Source organism: Panthera tigris, chromosome B1 (genome assembly GCF_018350195.1).
Source record: "Panthera tigris isolate Pti1 chromosome B1, P.tigris_Pti1_mat1.1, whole genome shotgun sequence".
Classification (NCBI taxonomy): Eukaryota; Metazoa; Chordata; class Mammalia; order Carnivora; family Felidae; genus Panthera; species Panthera tigris.
In genome coordinates, this window is record NC_056663.1 from 635,315 (window position 1) to 656,866 (window position 21,552).

Below are 21,552 nucleotides of genomic sequence, written 5' to 3' on the forward strand. Positions count from 1 at the left end.
GAAGCACGCGCGCCCTCCCACGCGGGGACGCCGCGCCACGCCCGCGGGGGTCTGCAGACCAGCTGCACCCACTGAGCACGCGCAGAAAGGCGGCGGCGTTGCCCACTGCGCACGCGCGCGGCTCGGCCTCGGGGAGCCGGGTAGCAACACGGCCACGCGGAGCCGCACCTGCCAATCAGCGCGGCCCGGGGCGGGGCTTCTTGTCAGCGCTCCCCGGTAGGCGGTGGACGACTTCCGGCAATAAACCTCCGCTCGGCCGTCAGGTGGGGACCGAGGGCGTCTGCGCTCCAGGTGGGGACGGCGACCCCCCTCCCCCCAGCCCGCCCCGCGCCAGGTAGGGTTGGGGACCCTCGGCGCGCCGGGTGGGGAACAGAGGCGGTCCTCCGTTGCGCGGCGCGGCCTCCCTTGCCCGCCGCCCACCCCGCACGCCCGCGATTCCGCCGCGCCCAGCGCTCCCCCGCTGGGGGCGCCTCCCTCGGGGTCTGCGCGTCCCCTGCCGCGTCCCCGCCTTCTCAGCTGTTCCCGGGGTTCCTTCGTGTCTTGAAGCCGGTGGCCCCGTGCCCCGAGCCTCTACTCCCAGAGATACCCCCTGCTCCCTGCGCTCCTTATCCGCACCGCACCTGCTGCGCGGTCTTGGGTCCCCTGCCCTCGTCTACACCGCGCCTCACCTGCTGCGCGGTCCTGGGTCCCCTGTCCTCGTCCGTGGCGCTGGCATCCTCTCAGTGCCTGACTCCCTGCGCTCTCAGCTGACGCCTGGGCTTTGCGTCCTCCTCTTCACTGTGAACTCCGTTTGGACCCTTCCTGCTGTATTCCACTGCTCTCTGTGGGCCTATTCAGACTCACTCTGAAAACTCACGCATCTGAAGAATCCGTTCTTTCCTTTTTTTTTTAACTTGTTTTATTTTTTTATTTTTTAAAAACTACATCTAAATGAGTTAGCATATAGTGCAACAATGATTTCAGGAGTAGATTCCGTAGTGCCCCTTACCCATTTAGCCCATCCCCCCTCCCACGACCCTTCCAGCAGCCCTCAATTTGTTCTCCATATTTATGAGTCTCTTCTGTTTTCTCCCCCTCCCTGTTTTTTTTTCCTTTCCCTTGTGTTCATCTGTTTTGTCTCTTAAAGTCCATATGAGTGAAGTCATATGATTTTTGTCTTTCTCTGACTAATTTCACTTAGCATAATACCTTCCAGTTCCATCCATGTAGTTGCAAATGACAAGATTTCATTCTTTTTGATTGCCGGATAATACTCCATTGTGTATATCTACCACATCTTCTTTATCCATTCATCCATCAGTGGACATCTGGGCTCTTTCCATACTTTGGCTATTGTTGATAGTGCTGCTATAAACATGGGGGGTGCATGTGTCCCTTTGAAACCTGGATCCCTTGGATAAATGCCTAGTAGTGCAATTGCTGGGTCGTAGGGTAGTTCTATCTTTAAAAAAAAAATTTTTTTTTTAATATTTATTTATTTTTGAGACAGAGCATGAACGGGGGAGGGTCAGAGAGAGAGGGAGACACAGAATCCGAAGCAGGCTCCAGGCTCCGAGCTGCCAGCACAGAGCTTGACGCGGGGCTTGAAGTCACAAACTGCGAGATCATGACCTGAGCCAGTCAGACGCTCAACCGACTGAGCCACCCAGGTGCCCCAGTATCGACCTTTTAACAATATTTGTTCTTCCTATCCAGGAGCATGGAATCTTTTTCCATTTTTTTGTGTCTTCTTTAGTTTCTTTCATAAGCTTTCTATAGTTTTCAGTGTACGGATTTTTCACCTCTTTGGTTAGATTTATTCCTAGGTATTTTATGGTTTTTTGTGCAACTGTAAATGGGATCCATTCCTTGATTTCTCTTTCTGTCACTTCATTGTTGGTGTATAGGAATGTAACTGATTTCTGTGTGTTGATTTTATATCCTGCAACTTTGCTGAATTCGTGAATCAATTCTGGCAGGTTTTTGGTGGAACCTTTTGGGTTTTCCCTATAGAGTACCATGTCATCTGTGAAGAGTGCAAGTTTGACTTCCTTCTGGCTGATTTGGATGCCTTTTCTTTCTTTGTGTTGTCTGATTGCAGAGGCTAAGACTTCCAATACTATGTTGAATAACAGTGGCGAGAGTAGACATCCCTGTCTTGTTTCTTAGAGGGGGAACCTTAGGGGGAAAGCTCTGTTTTTCCCCACTGAGGATGATATTAGTGTTGGGTTGTTCATGTATGGCTTTTGTGATCTCAAGGTATGCTCCTTCTATCCCTACTTTCTTGAGGGTTTTTATCAAGAAAGGATGCTGTATTTTGTCAAATGCTTTCTTTGCATCTATTGAGAGGACCATATGGTTCTTGTCTTTTCTTTTATTGATGTGATGAATTGCGTTGTTTTGCAGGTATTGAACCAGCCCTGCATCCCAGGTAGAAATCCCACTTGGTCGTGGTGAAATATTTTTTTTAATGTATTATTGGATCTGGTTGGCTAATATCTTGTTGAGGATTTTTGCATCCATGTTCATCAGGGAAATTGGTCTATTGTCCTCCTTTTTAGTGGGGTCTCTGTCTGGTTTGGAATCAAGGTAATGCTGGCTTCATAGAAAGATTTTGGAAGTTTTCCTTCCATTTCTATTTTTTGGAATACCTTCAAGAGAATAGATGTTAACTCTTCCTTAAATGCTTGGTAAAATTCCCCTGGAAAGCCATCCGGCCCTGGACTCTTGTTTTTTGGCAGATTTTTGATTACTAATTTGATTTCCTTACTGGTTATGGGTCTGTTCAAATTTTCTATTTCTTCCTGTTTCAGTTTTGGTAGTGTATATGTTTCTGGGAATTTGTCTGTTTCTTCCAGATTGCCCATTTTATTGGCATATAATTGCTCATAATATTCTCTTATTGTTTTTATTTCTGCTGTGTTGGTTGTGATCTCTCCTCTTTCATTCTTGATTTTATTTATTTGGGTCTTTTCTTTTTTCTTCTTGATCAAAGTGGCTAGTGGTTTATCAATTTTGTTAATTCTTTCAAAGAACCAGCTTCTGGTTTCATCGATCTGTTCTACTGTTTTGTTTTGGTTTTTCTTTTCTTTTTTTTTTTTTTGGCTTCGATAGCATTAATTTCTGCTCTAATCTTTATTATTTCCTGTCTTCTGCTGGTTTTGGGTTTTATTTGCTATTCTTTTTCTAGCTCCTTAAGGCATAAGGTTAGTTTGTGTATCTGAGATCTTTCTTCCTTCTTTAGGAAGGCCTGGATTACTATATACTTTCCTCTTATGACCACCTTTGCTGTGTCCCAGAGGTTTTGGGTTGTGGTGTTATCAGTTTCATTGACTTCCATATACTTTTTAATTTCCTCTTTAACTTCTTGGTTCGCCCATTCATTCTTTAGTAGGATGTTCTTAAGAATCTGTTCTTTTCTCTGGAAACCCTCATTTCTTGCCTTTTCCAAATCTGTAACCTCCATCCCTAATCAGAATACACGTTTTCGCATTCTTACCCAAGAATTCATACTCCTCTTCCTTTTTAGTTTCCCTCTTTATTTCCTGGTCTCTGTTTCTTGGAAGCCTCTGTGATCCTCACTCAGGCCTTGTTACAGTAAATCCCATTTCTGATTCTCAATCCACCGCTCACCATCTCTTGATGTTCTTTCGGCATCAAGTTCTTCCATGCTTATAAGCCGTGTTCATGTTTGGCTCTAAATTATTTGGAAATCTTGTAAGGATAAGAAAGTAGTGAAAGAGATCAAGTGCTTGTGAAATTGATGACCAGCCTTTCTTGATGCGGAACAATGGAAGTTTACTCAAAATTTATGTTAAGACATAAGAAATAAGGGGAAAAGAAACTCGCTTGCCAGCTATTTTCCTTGACTGTGGAACTGCTTTGCTATTGTCTGTGATTTTCTTACCTGAGTATAGTATGTGTAGCATTGCCTTGAGCTCTGCACAGGACAGCTTTCACTGTCTGGGGGATGAACTTAATAAGGGCTGTGAGTACCCGTTCCTGTGGTTCCTTTTCACCTAACTTAAGACAAACAGTGAGGTACATGTAGCCTTTTACAAGGCTGGTATGTTTTCCTGAGTGTTTTTATATTTAGATCACTCATTACTTTTGCATACAGCACTAGATATGATCTATATAAGGTAACAGTAAAAAAAAAAAAACAACAACAAACCACAGTTTTATGACCTTTGTTTTCACAGGGTGCTCATGAATTGCTGTCACAAACGTGCAGGCATATGGGGTGCCTGGTGGCTCAGTCGGTTGAGCGTCCGGCTTCGGCTCAGGTCATGATCTCATGGTTTGTGAGTTCGAGCCCTGCGTTGGGCTCTGTGCTGACAGCTCAGAGCCTGGAGCCTGCTTTGGAGTCTGTGTCTTCCTCTCTCTCTCTGCCCCTCCCCCGCTCACGCACGTGCACGCACTCTCTTTCTCTCTCTCAAAAATAAACATTAAAAAAAATTTTTTTATAAACATGCAGGCATAGAGCATAGACCATGGAATGAAACTGTAGGAATGTAACTCCCAGCTCCGCCAGATGTTGTGCCTCAGTTTCTTCATCTGCAAAATGGAGAATTAAGCCTGTAGAAAGGGGGATGGCAACATTTTCTAGCTTTTAGATAGAAGTGTGAGATAGAAGTGTGATAGCAGTGTGAGGGCTGAGGTAATACAGGTAAGTTGATCATAGGAATGCCTAACTCATACTAAGATCTAATACACATTGCTATTGTATCATTAGTTAAGAAAAGGAAAATGCTTGGAGGAAGACCTTTCTGGGTTTGACCTGCCTCCCATGTTGGGAGTTTCCACCCCCACGCCCTGCTGTGTGCAATAGAGATGAAGTGAAGATTTTTGAGAGTTCAGCCCCTATGCTCTCTGACATCCGTTAGCATGACCTGTGCATAAAATTGCAAATTGTACCAGCTACTTCACGACAGAGTAGCCGCCTCTGAGTAGCTGCTCTTACGTGCTTAATAATTTTCAGGAGTAAGTTTTGCTTTTATTTTTGTGTTTGAAATTTTTAAAACAAATGTGATTTTAGTTAAAATTTATTAAGGTGTAGCATTTCAGGTCTTTAGCAAGACAGATAAATATATTTCCGTCAAAAGTGATGGGTTCATCATTCCAGAAGTTTAGTAGTAGTTCTGATTTGCAAATTTAGATGGCTCAAGTTGGGAGTATTTTTGAAAATTTGGTACCAGACCTTTCACATTGCTTCTTGTCCATTTTGCTTCTTGCTTTTTCCCTGATGGATGGCTTTTTGTTGTTTCTAATAAGTCTTCTTCCAGAGTATGCTTTAGTTCATGAACTGTATAGGATTACACCTTAAAATGAAGCTTCATTGTGACCCAAAGAAGATAATATGTCAAATCTCTGGAATCCTCATGTCTACAGCGGAACAAATCTTTTCCTCGGTGTTGAAAATAAAAACCTTGGAAATGTACTATTTTTTAAAAATGTTTTATTTTTGAGAGGGCACCAGTGGAGGAGGGGCAGAGAGAGGGACAGGGAATCTGAAGCAGGCTCCACACTGTCAGCAGTGAGCCCGATGTAGGGCTTGAACTCACGAACCACGAGATCATGATGTGAGCCGAAGTCTGCCGCTCAACCGACTGAGCCACCCAGGCGCCCCAGAAATGTACCGTTTTTTATGTAGCTGCATTTCATTCCTTCCAATCCCTGTAAGTACAAACACCTACGTGTGAAATATTCAGGCTAACCATTCATTGCTCGCAGAGGTAGTTGCAAAAGAGTCGATTATCTTACTTGGAATACTAAGCTGACTCTTCACAGTGAAAACTTTGGTTAAACGTGATAGAAGTTGCTTTTGAGGCCTGAATAGACGTGTATTAAGTGGTGAGTGGGCCTAGTGCCTAACTAGACAAGTACAACGTGCGTCATCATCTTTTAAGAAAGTGTGTTAGTGGAGGTGTCGGCAGAGCTTTCTCTTGCTTGATTACTTGTGCTTTCCGCCTCCACCCTCCCGTTCCGTCTTCTCCACAGACCCAGGCAGATCATTCTCAGAACAACACTGCTCACATCACCACGTTGCCCAAAAACTTTTATTTGGAGAATAAAGTCTGAACACCTTTGATATTCAAGGCTTCTGAACACCTTTCCACCCTACCTACCAGGCTTCCCAAAGATTTCTCTCCTAGCCGACCTGTTCTGTTCACTATTCTGAAAGGTGTCACTTGTATTCCCATCTTCGTTTCTTTTTGCCCACCATTTCTGGGATTGGTATTTTTCCCTAGTCTCTCCACTTAAGATCTAACCATGGGCTTTAAGGCCAAGATCATGTCCTAGTTTTTCTTCAGAGGTCCTAGATGGCTGGATTTTTACTTTGAATTTCTTTTAGTTATTCTCTCACTCAGTACATACATATTTTTTTTATGTTTTTAAAATATATTTCCATACATTATTTGTGTTTTCTCACTTTTCTTTTTATTTTTTAATGTTTATTTGTTTTTAAGAGAGAGAGCGTGTGCATGTGAGTGGGGAAGGGGCAAGAGAGAGGGAGACACAGGATCTGAAGCAGGACCTGGAATCTGAAGCAGGACCCAGGTGCCCCATTTATTTATTTTTTTAAATGTTTACTTTTGAAAGGAAGAGTGGGGTAAGGGCAGAGAGGGGTGGGGGACAGAGGATCTGAAGCAGGCTCTGTGCACAGAGCCTGATGTGGGGCTTGAACTCACAAACTGTGAGATCATGACCTGAGCCGACTGAGCCACCCAGGCACCCCTATATTTGGTCTGTTTAGCAGTATTCTGCATGGTTGCTAGTTTTTTTAAACATGGATTTTTCCAAATCTGTGATAACGAGAGATCTCAGAGATGGTCCTCGTACACATTGTTCCCTCGTGTGTGTTTTATGAGACTAAACTGTTTCAGAGCATCTTGCCTTCTTGGGTTAGGAGTGTTCTCTGGACTATATCTGAAGCTTCATGAAAATTTAGAAAATCATTGTATACTATTGGAGACGATTCTAGTTAACTGAATTGACTAGACATGGGTGGTAGCTTTTGCATTTTAGGGTAGTTGGTAGCTTGAAACAAGTCTGCAAGATGATGCTTACCAAAATAGTGCTGGTATTTAAACAGGGATATTTAAGTACTTTCTAAAGTAAGAATTTAAGTGAATGAATGTGGGACTATAAAAGATGTGTTCTTGCTGGAAGCTCAAGTTGAGTGGCGTTTTGAGATCCTCTTGGTATACAAGAACATCTCATATGCCATTTAGGGAAATGAGCATGTAGAATTGAGCCAGCAATGTTGCTGAAGACTTGGACTTTCCTTTTTTTGTCTCTTCTAAGCCAGTATCGAAGTCTATCTAGTAGCCTATTTTTTGTTAGTTATAATATAGTTGGGAGATTATATTTGAAAAACTTTTATCACTCAGGTACTCTGTGTTAGAAACACTGTACATTAGAGAAATGCTCCAAGTCTACTTTGGACTTGAGATTAACATAATACATTATTCTATTGAAACTATCTTTGGTTGAGCTATCAGTTATGTTTTTGTAGCTAAATTCAACATACACTTTAGAATTTTTACCATACTAGCTTGTTAATAATGTTTTCCTTTCTGCCAATCATTTGAAATACATTCTTCTCTTGTCTTCCTGCTCCCTACCGCCTACCTCTTAGGCTCTTCCTTTTTAATTTCCTTTCTTGGCTCATCTTTATCTGCTTGTCTCTTAAATGTCATTGTCCCTTGGAGTTTTTTCCCTTGCCTCTGTTTTTTTCCCACTGTTACTCTCTGTGGGGGAAACATCCGTAGGTATCATTCCATAGGTATCATTCCTATGGCTTTGGTGACTACCTGAATGCTGACGGTTTTCCTATTGTGTTCTCCAGCCTTATTCTCTCTTCTGAGCGATGGATCTGTATATGCATCCATTCAATGTTTGTTGAGCTCCCTTGCATGCCTGGCATTGTTAAAAAAAAAAATGCACTTACCTGTCACACACAAATACTTGTATTTAATTGTCTGGAATGAAGCCAAGCACTTGTATTTTCTAAAAGCTTCTAAGACTGGTAGACAGGTTAACGCACAGTGAGGGTTGAGAAGCACTGAGCCACAGGAAGGCAAGTCTGGGCAATGGAAGAGCTAGTATTTGAGCTCTTTTTGTCACCGAGTTATAAAGTTATTTATTTTGAGAGAGCCAGCAGGGGAGGGGCAGAAAGAGAACCCCAAGCAGGCTCCATGCTGTCCGCATAGAGCCCAATGTGGGGCTCAAACTTATGAACTGTGGAATCATGACCTGAGCCGAAACCAGGAGTCGGACACTTAACCGACTGAGCCACCGAGGTGCCCCGAAGGTCATGATTTTTATACTTGGGTCCTTATACGCGGATTCTAGTATAGTGCTGTCCTGTCGCCACAGACTCAGTAGATCTGACAGGCCTGTCCAAAACTGAAATTAATGTCTCTTCTTTCTTTATTCCTTATCTCAGAGGCAGGTTCAACAAACTCAGATCTGTCTCTCTGACTTCCCCTGACACGTGCAGCCAGCCTGGGGTTGCTCCGTGCCCCACGGGCCTCTCCTGGGCATAGCTGAGCGTGTGGTAGCTGGTCCCCTTAGTGTCAGAGAGCAAGACAAACAAGGCCTTGATTGCTGGTGACCCTGCCTCCTAAGTGCTTCTAGCATCTGTGTCTTCTGCAGCCCTCCTCTTGCACCTCGTAAAGGCTTGTATTCCGTAGCTGCCAGTCCTAACTCTTCTTCCCGCCACGTGTCCCCCGACCTCCGTCCTCACAGTGGGACCCTGAGGCTTTTGTAACACTTGGGTCTAATCGAATCGTGTACCTGCGGAAGTTCCTTTCTTGGCCCCTCGCTGCCCTTGAAGGAAAGTCCAGTCCTCTGACTTGGGCACTGCTCCAGTCTCCCTTCTCACAGCTCCCTATGCTTGCTGTCCTACTGTGAGCTGCAACCAGGTTGACGCACATACAGTGCTGAACACAAATATGTCTCGTGTTACGTTGCTTCTAATTTCTGGTGCAGAGGGTTTTTCTGTTTGCTGTAATGCTCCCGTTCTTCCTCACTCCTTGACCCCTACTTGTTCTCCAGGTCCCAGCTGAGATGGCCCCTCAGGTAAACCTTTCCTGACAGATGCAATGTTGGGCTAGTGCGTCCACCAATACGTAGCCCTTCTTATCATTTTGGTGCACCTGAGGTACTGTGTCCTCTTTGCTCCCCTGTGTCTAGCCAGCATTTAAGGCACATGCAGACATTTAAATATTAAGAGCTTTATTCTTTAGAATCAATGAATGTTCTCAGGGCACCTGGGTGGCTCAAGTTGGTCAAGCATCCTGACTCTTCATATCAACTCAAGTCATGATCTTTGATTTGTGACATCAAGCCCTGTGTTACACAGCACAAAGCCTGCTTGGGATTCTCTCTCTCTCTCTCTCTCTCTCTCTCTCTCTCTCTCTCTTTCTGTCCCTCCCCTCTGCTCTTTCAAAATAAACATTTTTTAAAAATGAGGGGCACCTGGGTGACTCGGTTGAGCATCTGACTTCAGCTTCAGGTCATGATCTCACAGTTCGTGGGTTCGAACCCTGCATTGACAGCTCAGAGCCTGGATCCTGCCCCTGATTCTGTCTCTCTCGCTCTCTGCCCCTCCCCCACTTGTGTGCACGTGTGTGTGCACATGTTCTCTTTCTCAAAAATAAACATTAAAACGTTCTGAATGAAAGGAAACTTGCTAATTACATAAATTCTTAACATAAATTCTTTTGCAGGGGAACTATGCCATTTTTGGGTCAGGACTGGAGATCTCCTGGATGGAGCTGGATTAAAACAGAAGATGGATGGAAGAGATGTGAATCCTGGAGTCGGGAACTTGAGAGAGAGAATAACCAGCGCAACCTGAGTCACAGCATGTAAGTTATACCAGAACCACGCCATCTGCCTGCCTAACATTTATGGTTTCTATTTTTGAAGTCCCAGAAAAGCTCCATAACTTGTACTCTGGCTGAGTTTGCCCAGACACACAGTAGACTGTGTAGTGCCCACCGACAGATGCTGCTCTCTTCTATGTAAAACAGGTAACCTTTACAGTAATCTGAGGAAACAGGATTACCACCGACCCCACGTTATAGCTGAGGAGCTCAGGAAATGAAGATACGGTCTTGGCAGCATGTATCCGAGACTCCCGATGACAGTGGCTTGCACAAGACAGGAAGTCTGTTTCTCTCCCTGGAAATCCTGAGTTGGTGTAGTGACTCTGCTCAGGGATGGAAAGACATTCTGTGCTGGTGCTCTGCTGGCCCTTCTGCACAGTCGAAGAGGGCGTATCGCCCACAGCACCTATGGTCCAGTCAGCAGGGCAGGAGAGGAGCAGGACGCGTGTGTCACATTTGCTCACATCTTGGCTGGAGCATGAGATGCATGGGAACTAGGGGGCGTGGTCTCTGTGATGCACAGCTGTGTGTTCAGATAAACCTCAGAGATGGTGTGAACACAGAAGCGGGGATGGTGACCGGCAGTCTCTACCACAAATGCAATTTGAACATCCGAAGGATTAGGAAGATCTCAGGGCTTCTTTCTTCAAGGTGTTATGGATCTAGTAATTGATTTTACGGTATATATTTTTTAAAAATTGTTTTTAATGTTTGTTTTTGAGAGAGAGAGACAGAGCGTGAGTGGGGGAGGGGCAGGGAGAGAGGGAGACACAATCCAAAGCAGGCTCCAGGCTCTGAGATGTCAGCACAGAGCCCGATGCCGGGCTCGAACCCACAAACCGCAAGATCATGACCTGAGCTGAATTCGGACACTCAACCGAGTCACCCAGCCACCTCAGTTTCACTGTATATTTTAATTTTGCATTTGCATGATTACCAACTCTGTATTTTTAACAGGGAGGACATCTGATTTTCATTTTTAAGAAATCATTTTATTATTTTTTTCATCATGAGACGTGTACTCATTAATCCCTATCCCCTATTTCACCCATTGCCCACCTATCTCCCCCTCTGGTGACCATGAGTTTGTTCTTTATAGTTAAGAGTCTGTTTCTTAGCTTTGCCACTTTTTTTTCCCCTTGCTCATCTTTGTTTCTTAAATTCCACATGTGAATGAAGTCATTTGGTATTTGTCTTTGACTTATTTTGCTCAGCATAATGTGCTCTAGCTCCATCCACGTCATTGAAAATGGCAAGATTTCATTCTTTTTATGGCTGAGTGATATTCCGTTGTGTATACACCACTTCTCCTTCATCCATTCATTGGTCAGTGGACACTTGGGCTGCTTCCATATCTTGGCTCTTGTAACTAATGCTACAACAAACAAAGGGTGCATGTATCCCTGTGAGTTAGTGCTTTTACATTTTTTGGGTAAATACCCAGTAATGCAATTGCTGGGTTGTAGGGTAGTTCTCTTTTTAACTTTTTGAGGAACCTCCATACCGTTTTCCAGAGTGGCTGCACCAGTTTTCATTCCCACCAGCAGTGCACGAGGGTTCCGCTTTCTCTGCATCCTTAACCAGCGCTTGTTCTTTCTGGTGTTGTTGATTTTAACTGTTCTGACAGGTGTGTGAGGTGATATCTCATTGTGGTTTTGATTTGCATTTTTCTGATGATGAGCGATGTTGAGCATCTTTTCATGTGTCTGTGGGTCATTTGTATGCTTTCTTTGGAGAAAAGTTTTCTGCCCATTTTTTAATTGTTTTTTTGGGGTATTGAGTTGTATAAGTTCTTTATGTATTTTGGATACTAACCCTTTATTGGATATGTCATTTGCAAATATCTTTTCCTATTCTGTATGTTGTCTTTTAGTTTTGCTGATTGTTTCCTTTGCCGTAGAGAAGCTTTTTATTTTGATGTAGTCCCAATAGTTTATTTTTCACTTCAGCCTGTCTGATTTTCTGACAGATATGTAGTGCTTTAGATTAGAGACTGGTTTGCAGTATTTGACTATATTCAAATTATAGGATATATTTCAGATTATAATTATAGTAAAGGTAACATGTATATATTGTGGCATTTCTGTTCCATTCTGAATTTTATTTAATCTTGATGAATGTAAATTTTATATAAGATTGGTAATTATGCATGCTATCAGTATTAGATAATGTCACACAGCTGTGAATTTTAAGTTATTTTTTGTCTTCCAGTTTTCGTAGCAAATTATTTAAATTCAAGGTTGGTTGAATACATGTGGAAATGGTTGATGTTTGCATGGACTCCTCATGACCTACTGTTAAACGTGGAGACTCCAGAAGTCACCATTTTAGGATGGGTAAAGAGTCTGGGAAATGTCAGACTGAAAAAGCTGTCAGGTGTGAAATATGATGTTACTGCCACTTCTACTCTAAGGAATTTGCATGAGTTTGTCTTTTCTTCCTTGTGTATTTTTCCCCACACATTCCCACACATTTTTCTGTATACACACAAAGTTAGCGAAAATCCACTCAAGCTATGTTTCTTTACGTGATAAACTCCGTTTCCACCTGTCTCCCTCACCCTCTTCCCTGTAAACTCTCCCCTCACCCACTCCCATTCAAACTTCATTTAAAAATCCTTTGAAATAGTAAGCTTTGCTGACCGATGCTTCTCTGCGCCATCGAAACCTATCCAGCTGTGCTTATTGAGACAGGGCTTTATTCGTTGGGTGAAGTGAAGGCGGAATGAGTTAACTGTCTGTCCTTTACACCTTCTGGTTGCCCTTTTTCCTACTCTTTTTTTCTTTGTTCTCCTCCTTTTGCCCATTTCCACAAAAATGCATATCCTAACCTGTGGGGAGAGGCCACAGATGACCCAGAACTATATAGCCAGTGTCTGATATTTTTCTTACCCTGGAAGAAAAAGCAATTTAACTTTGAACTAAAATTTGCAGAAAATAAAACCATATGTAACCACCATTTCAAATTGCTGAGGAAAATTACCTCTTCCTCTGAATGTCTGTGAGAAACAGCATTCCCAATTCTTTGGTTGAAGATGGGCTTTCTAAAGCTAGTAAAAATAATTTACACACTCAAGATTCTAACCAGCTTTGTAAAATGTTTTATAATGGGCATGAGGATACAAGACCTTTAAATATCCCCTTGCTCTCTTTTTGCCTCATTTTAGGATTAAAAGTTGAGCATGTAGGTAAGAAATTACTTGGTTCAACAGGGTTAATTCAGGTAGGGCTGACCCGTTCATACTTTGAATCCTGACTAAGCTGCTTTTTCAAGCAACATTCGTGATACTGTGGAGGTTGATGATGGAGTGAACATTCACCTCTATTTTGCATGCCTCATTCTTCCCTTAAAAGATGTGTGGAGCGTACAGAGTCTTGTACGGCAGAGCACTGATTGATACGTGGGTACTTCATCTTGCACCCTCCTGGGGAGGTTTCTTCACTCCCCTGTAGATGCACAAGAGAGGGTGGGTGGGCTGGGCCACACAGTGACGACGGGATACCCAGTTTGGGATTCTAGTGGAGGGAGGATGCGCATGTGCCCAGGGCAGTGTCCATGCAGTCGGATGGTGGGGAACATGGTCAACGAGATAGTAGGCAACAGACTGGATGAGGAGAAAAGGGAGCAGCCCCCAGATACACCGTGAGCCTTTGGCTTGGGGAGAACCATACTAAGTCCTCATCTGGCTCGGTCCCCCCACCAGGGTGTTGTTGCTACTCAGTGTGACATTTGGTGACAGATCTTGTAGGATTTTTGCAAAGGAAGGTATTGCAGAGGAGGGTCCGGATACTGTGTCTTTGAGAATTGGTAGCCTTTCCCATCAGATTGCACCGTGCTTAGTAGCTGCAGGCTTTGAGGAGGCCTCTGAGAGAAGGCAGCGCTCCTGTGAGGCTGAGGTGTGGTGGTGGCGGGGAGGGGGGGGGGCCAGCTATGTGGGGCTTAGCTCTGCCTTAACAGTGACATTTCTAGCATCTTCTCCCTTTGCGTTTAGTTTATTAAACCTTTTCATTGCATTATTTTTATTGACATCTCATTGAACGTTGTTTCAAACCTCAGTTTCAATAATTTAAGGTTTATTTTGGTCATTTGCTTCTCAGTGGACATAGCAGTGGTGGGCATCGTAAATTTGGGGCTCCACAGAAAGTATTGTCAACTCTACTGAAAATACCAGTTCAGTTGTGGGTCCCCCGCCAAGGAAAAAGGAAAGAGGCCATATTTTTGGTTCCCCTACGAGAATGCCAAATGGGTCTCTGATCACGAAGATGGATAGAGAATTCAGGAGATCCTCTGGTGCTTGAAGTCCTACTTAACCAACTGAGCCACCAGGCGCCCCAGGGAAAGAATCTTAAGCAGGTTGCACACTCGATCCCATGACTGAGAGATCATGACTTGAGCCAAAATCAAGAGTCAGACGCTCAACTGACTGAGCCTCCTGGGCACCCGTATGTACAGCTTTTTAGTTTGATGTGTTCCACTTGTTTATTTTTGCTTTTGTTGCCCGTGCTTTTGGTGTCAGATTAAAAATTGTCACCCAGACCAGTGACTATCCAGAAGCTCACCCCTATGTTTTCTTCCAGGAGTTTTATGGTTTCGGGTCTTACGTTCAAGTCTTTAATCCATTGTGACTTAATCTTGGGGGGGTAAGGTAGTGATCCAGTACCCTTCTTTTGCATGAAGGCGTCCACTTCCCCAACACCATTTACTAAGGAGCCTCTTCTTTCCCCACTCTTGACTCCATCATTCTGAATTAATTGACCACATATATGAGGATCCATTTCTGCATACTCTGTTCTGTTCTGTTCATTTGCATGCCTTTTATGCCAACGCTGTATTGAGTATTACAGCTTTGTGATATAGTTTGAAATCAGGGCACATGATGCCCCCAGCTTTGTTTTTCTTTCTCAGGATAGCTTTGGCTATTCACAATCTTTTATGGTTCCATATATGTTAGGGTTATTTGTTCTGCTTCTGTGAAATGTGCCTTTGGACTTTCGATAGGGATTGTGTTGAATCTGTAGATTGTTTTGGGTAGTGTGGACGTGCTAACAATATTAGTTCTTTCAGTCTGTGAACACAGCATGTCTTTCCATTTATTTGTGTCTTCTTCAGTTTTTGTATTTTTTTTTTTTTTTTTTTTTTAGTGTCCTTTAGTTTTCAGCATACGTGTCTTTGACCTCCTCGATTAAATTTGTTCTTAGATAGATATTCTTTTCGGTGCAATTATAATTGGGATTGCTGTCTTAATTTTTCCTTTTGGTATCTTGTTATTAATATATGGAAACACAACAGATGTTTGTATATTGTGGATTAGGTGAGCACGGCTGAGCAGCCAGCACATACTGTGTCCTGGCATAGTGACTGGCTTCAGCCAGGTGCAGCCAGAAGGTGTGGGTTCTGGACTGTTTGAGCTCTTGGTGAAGTCCCAACCCCCACTTGCTAGACTCAGCATTGTGATGATGGGAGCCGAGCTGCTAGGAGTTGGCGACCCCGTGGAGTTGGGGAGCAGAGCTGTCCCCACTGGCAGCGGAGCTGAAAGACAGGTCCTTGTGACCTTGTGTGAGCCCTCAGTAGGATCAGGCCTACATTTTCCTGCTTCTGACAGTAAGAAGGTTCCCCTTTGGTGAACGCCAGCTGGAGTTTGGTTTTTATCATTTAATCTAGCGGATGTAGTTGGAATGTGTTTTGTTTTTGTGTTTGTTTTGTAGTATTTGTGACCTTTTCAGAATGTGTATTTTGTGATTATGTTTTTAAAATTTAACATAAATATTTTCTTTTTCTTAAGATTCCTAAATTTTTATAAGCTTCAGGCTCCACAGTACCTGAGTTTGGCTTCGTTGGAGCAGGACTTTATTTTTTATTTTTTTGTTGTCACAAATGGCCGGATTTCTTTTTTATGGCTGAATGATATTCCAGTGTGTATGTGCATATGTGCATGTATGTACGTGTATATGTGTACACGTGCACACATCATCTTCAGTCAGTGGACACTCAGGCTGCTTCCATGTCTTGGCTGTTGTAAGTAATGCTGCCCTGAATATACGGGTGCACACGTCTCTTCAAATTGGTGTTTTCTTGGAAACAAAACCAGAAGTGGAATTGCTGGATCATAGGGTATCTATTTTTAATATTTTGAGAAGTGTCCACACTGTTTTCCACAGTGGCTGCGCCAGTTCGCACCTCCACCAACAGTGCATGAAGGCTCTCTTTTCTCCAGGTCCTTGCCAACACTTGCTATTTGCCTTTTTGATACTAGACAATCTGACAGGTGTGCGGTGGTCTCTGATTGTGGTTTTGAGCGGAATTTCCCCGATTACTGCTATACTGAGCACCTTGTAATATGTCTGTTGGCATCTGTGTGTCTTCTTTGGAAGAATGTCCATCCCCATTCTCTGCTCCTTTTTAAATTGGATTGTTTGGCCTTTTTTTCTTTTTCTTTTTTCTCTTTTTTTCTTTTTTCTTTTCTTTTACTGAATGAGTTTTTAAAAACGCTTTTTTATATTAACCTCTTATCAGATACATGATTTGCAAATATTTTCTCCCATTTGGAAGGTTGTCTTTTTATTTTGTTGATGGTTTTCTCTGCAGAAGCTTTTTGTTTTGATATGACCCACTGGTTTACTTTTGCTTTTTGGTGTCAAACCCAAAAAAATCATTTCCAAGATGACTGTCAAGGAGTTTACTGCCTGTTGTTTTCTTCTAGAAGTTTTATAGTTTCAGGTCTTACATTTGATTCTTCAATCCGTTTTGGGTTAATTTTTGTGAATGGGGTGAGAAAGTGGTCCAGCTTCCTCCTCCTTGCATGTTGCTGTCCAGTTTTCCCAGCACCATTTACTGAAGGGACTGTCCTTTCCCCATTGGATATTCTTGGCTCCTTTGTCTTAAATTTATTGACCATGTATGTGTGGGTTTTTTCTTTTTTTTTTTTTTTTAAATTTTTTTTTCAATGTTTTTATTTATTTTTGGGACAGAGAGAGACAAAGCATGAACGGGGGAGGGGCAGAGAGAGAGGGAGACACAGAATCGGAAACAGGCTCCAGGCTCCGAGCCATCAGCCCAGAGCCCGACGCGGGGCTCGAACTCCCGGACCGCGAGATCGTGACCTGGCTGAAGTCGGACGCTTAACCGACTGCGCCACCCAGGCGCCCCTGTGTGGGTTTTTTCTACACTCTCTGTTCTGTTCCATTGACCCATGACCATCTTTATTTACTTATACTATTTTGTTCTGATTAGTATAGTTTTATAACATAGTATGAAATCAGGGAGCATGATGCTTCCAGCTTTGTACTTCTTAAGATTGGTTTGGATATTTGGGGTCTTTTGTGGTTATATATAAATGTTAGGATTGTTTATTTCTTTGAGAAATGTCATTGGAATTTCTATAGGGATTATATTAATTCTGTAGATTGCTTTCAGGTATGGACATTTTAACAATATTAATTGTACCTGTCCATGAACATGGAATATCTTTCCATTTATATGTCATCTCCAGCTTATTTCATCAATGTCTTGTGGTTTTCTGTGTGCAAGTCTTTAATCTCCTAGGTTAAATTTATGTCTAGGTATTTTATTCTTTTTGGCACAATTAATTGTAAATGAAGCTGTTTACTGAATTTTTAAATTTATCTTCTTGAGAGTTCCTTATTAGTGTTAGAAAACATAGATTTTTATATATTTGTATCCTACATTTTTCTGACCTCATTTATTCTAATGGTCTTTTGATGGAGTCTTCAGGGTTTTCTATGTATAAGATCATGTTACCAGGAAATAATGATGGTTTTACTTCTTTCTTTACAATTTGAATGCTTTCTATTTCTTTTCTTGCAAAATTAGAAAGGACTTCCAGTCTAATGTTGACTAAAAGTGGCAGAAGTGGTGGCTATCCTTGTCTTGCTCCTGGTCTTAGAGGAGAAGCTTTCAGCTCTTCATTGAGTATGATGTTAGCTGTGGGCTTGTCATATATGGCCTTTATTATGTTGAGGTAGGTTCATCTGTACCCTTCTGAGAGTTTTTGTCCTAAATGTTTGTCGAATTTTGTCAAATGATTTTTGTGCATCTGTTATGTTGATCATATGATTTTTATTCTTCCTTTTGTTAATGTAGTATATCACATTGATGTGCAGATGTTGAACCGTCTTTGAATCCCTGGAATAAACCCATTTGATCATAGTGTATAATGCTTCTAATGTTATGTTGATTTGCTTTGCTAATATTTGATTACGGGTTTTGCATCTATATTCATCAGGGATATGAACCTGTAAGTTTCTTCTCTCATGCTGTTCATGTCCAATTTGGTATGAAAGCACTGCTAACCTCTAAAACGGAGTTTGGAATCATTCCTTTGTGTCTCCCTCTCCCTCTCCCCCTCTCCCCCTCCCCCTATTTTGAAGAAGTCCCTCAGGCACTTCTTGTAAGGCTCATCTAGTGTGATGAGCTCCTGTAAGTCCTGCTTGCCTAGGAAACCATCTTGCCTCAGTTCTACAGGACAGCTGTGCAGGGTACAGTAATCTCAGTTGGCGTTTTTTTCTTCCAGCACTTTGAATACATCATGCCCCTCCTTCCAGCCTGAGAAGTTTCCACTGAAAAGTCTGTGGGAGTTTTACAGGGTTTTCTTATATACAACCAGTTGTTTTTCTCTTGCTGTTTTTAAAATTCTTGCCCTGTCCTTAAGTTTTGACAGTTGAATTACAATGTGTCTTAGTATGGATCTCTTTGAATTCATCTTACTGGAACTCTCTGGGCTTCCTGGGTCTGGATGTCTGTTTCTGTTCCCAGAGTAAGGAGGTTTTCAGCCATTGTTTCTTTTTCTTTTTTTTTTAAGTAGGCTCCATGCCTAGCACGGATCCCAATGTGGGGCTTGAACTCATGACCCTGAGATCAAGACCTGAGCTGAGATCGAGTTGGACATTTAACCAACTGAGCTACCTGGTACCCCTAGCCATTGTTTCCTTAACTTTTTTGCCCTTTTTCTCTCTGTTCTCCCTGTAATGAGAATGTTGGTCCACTTCCCTTAAGCTCTCTTAATTCTTTTTCATTCTTTTACCTTTTTTGCTTCTCTGATTGGGGGAGTTCTATTGCCCTGTCTTCAGAGTTCACTCATTCTTTCTTCTGCTTTCCTTTAGTCTGCTGTATTTTTCCATTCAGTTATTGTGTTCTTTAGCTCTGGATTTCTAAGTACTTTTGTATATTTCTGTTTCTTTCTTGAGATTCTTTCTTCATTTTTCCTCCAAGCTCAGGGAGAATCTTTATGACCATTATTTTGAACTCTTGTATCAGGTAAGTTACTTATCTTTGTGGTACTAAGATTTCCTTAGGTTTTATCTTGTTCTTTGGTTTCAAACATATAACTCTGTTTCTTCATTTTGCTGGACTCTCTGTGTGAGTTTTATGCATTAGAGGAAACCGCCACCTCTCCCAGGCTGGAAGGGTTGGTCTTATGTAGGAGTTGCAGCTTCTCGGTCAACCCTGCCCTCAGTCTTGATCACCTCTCACATCTTTGTGATTGTGCAGGCAGCCAGCCTGCTTTATTCTTAATGGCTCCCAGTAGTTGAGTGCGTCAAGACCAGTCATTGTTCCAAAGGGGAGGATCTCAACCAGCACATTGATTCTGATCGATGGGAGGCCAGCCCCTTGGGCAGCAGTTTGTAGAGTAGGCAAGTATATCTGGTCCTGTGAGCCCCCAGCTTGAGCCATGCTGGCTACCCAGAGCCAGAAGATCTAGGGGTGCCTCTGGGGCGGGAGCACAGCAAATAGCATGTCTGATGAGTGTACAGGCTCCTTTCCAGACCTAACGTGAGGCAGGAGAGCACAGAGATGTCGCCCGCCAGCTTCTGTCTCTGGAGAGTGGATCAGTAGGCCTCGAGATGTGTGTTAAGTTATGTCCCTGCCCCCCCCCCCCAGGCCAGTGCCTTATAAAAAAGCACATGAGCCTTGTTCACAGAAAGTCTGGGCACTTTCTAGCCAGCTGCACCTGTGCTGGGCCCCAGGGTGGGAGAGTCTGCACGTTGGAGCTCTTTGAAAGCCATTCCTCTGTTAGCTACAACCTTGTGTCCATGGATTGAGCCCTGTTGGCATTCAAAGCTAGACATTTTGAGGGCTTGTCTCTCAGGTGCAGGCTGTAAAAATTGGGGTTCCCAATGTCAGTTTCAAATCCTTTGCTCCTCAGGACAGGCTTAGGGTTGTGAGTTCCCTCCTCATTGTGTGTCCCTGTGCTGGGGGTGGGGTTTACAGTGACGTATCTCAGCCTCGCCCACCTGCTTCCATATAGGTTTTTTCTCGTTCATTCCATGTGTTGAGAGTTACTCAGCCTTCCCCCCCCCCCCCAGGGGAAATTGTTCTCTGTGTCACAGATTCGATATATCCAAGGGAGGCATGGAGTTCAGAGTCCTCCTGTGTTGCCATCTTGAACTAGACCAGAGGCAGTTTTCATGAGGTTTTATGATGGGTTTTAGTATCAGGATGAGATGCTCTCCCTTGTTACTATTCTTGTTCACAATTGTCTTCTTTTTCTTCCTTGCTGCTGCTTCTTAAGTAGACTTTATAATTACCTGCCCTACTTCTTTTTTTTTTTTAATTTTTTTTTTTTTAACATTTATTTATTTTTGAGACAGAGAGACAGAGCATGAACGGGGGAGGGTCAGAGAGAGAGGGAGACACAGAATCTGAAACAGGCTTCAGGCTCTGAGCAGTCAGCACAGAGCCCGATGCGGGGCTCGAACTCACATACCGCGAGATCGTGACCTGAGCCGAAGTCGGACGCTTAACCTACTGAGCCACCCAGGCGCCCCATATAATTACCTGCCCTACTTCTAAGGGAAAAAAAATCTGATAGTTTTTTAAAAATATAAGTTTAGTAAGACACCAATAAAAAAAAATATCAGTTTTATTTCTTGTAACTAATTTACAGTGTTTTATAAAATAGTCCTTCACAGGTTTTAAAATTTTCTGTTTGCATTTGTAATTTTCTTCTCATTCTGTAATTTAAGTATTTGTACTCTTATTTTTCTGATAAGCTATCTTGTGGTATATCTTGCTGATTGTCTTCTCTAGAGAACTAGCTTTGGATTTATTTTTTAGTGCCACCATTTTTTCTACTTACTGGTATTTGCTTTTATCTTTAGTAATTCTTTTCCTAGCTTTTTGAATTGTACGTTCCAATTATTTACTCTCATTAAGTTTTTTTTTTTTTTATCAATATCTGTATTTAATGCTATAATTTCCCTTGACAGTTGTTTTTCTTGGGACCCATAAATTCTGTTTTTCACCATCTTTTCATAGATGTGTTTCTCGTATTCGGTATTTGCATTTGATTTTGTTCTGTGGGCCGATCCAGAGCTCTCGTCCTTCTGATGGCTGCGCCCTGCACACTTCCTGCTGTCTGGTTTAAGTTCTGTGTTTCAGATGTAACTGTGTGTGTATCTCGGTGCCTGTGTACAGTCTTCCCTACACACACAACAAAGAGCCTGTCATCTCGTGTCGCCTTTACTCTTTCAGTATCGGGGAAGGTTTTTCCCCCTCATTTTCACCTTTACAGTAACACCTTTATATTGTACCCTTGGTTCCTTCTGTTCTGAATGCTGACTGTTGGCTCCTACGGTAACTGATAACTGCAGTTAGCTACTGACCTCTGTCCCCCCCCGCTCCCTGTCCCTTCTGCCACACTTTTCGTGGTGGTTCT

At 42.8% G+C, this 21,552-nt stretch overlaps 1 protein-coding gene across 8 annotated transcripts in view; it reads left to right on the plus strand.

Annotated features, from left to right (window-relative positions):
- The first annotated feature begins 225 nt into the window (after positions 1 to 225).
- FBXO25 (F-box protein 25) overlaps positions 226 to 21,552 on the plus strand; it is a 54,272-nt gene continuing 32,945 nt past the window's right edge. For 2 of the 8 annotated variants that reach the window (XM_042982809.1, XM_042982814.1), the window contains exons 1-3: positions 232 to 334; positions 4,182 to 4,265; positions 9,717 to 9,857. In XM_042982809.1, the coding sequence (XP_042838743.1) occupies positions 4,189 to 4,265; positions 9,717 to 9,857 (218 nt within the window). In that variant the 5' untranslated portion in view covers positions 232 to 334; positions 4,182 to 4,188. Of the gene's footprint in view, positions 335 to 4,181; positions 4,266 to 5,574; positions 5,658 to 9,716; positions 9,858 to 21,552 lie in introns of those variants that run through there. The other 6 variants (XM_042982811.1, XM_042982810.1, XM_042982813.1 and 3 more) reach the window with 6 other exon arrangements.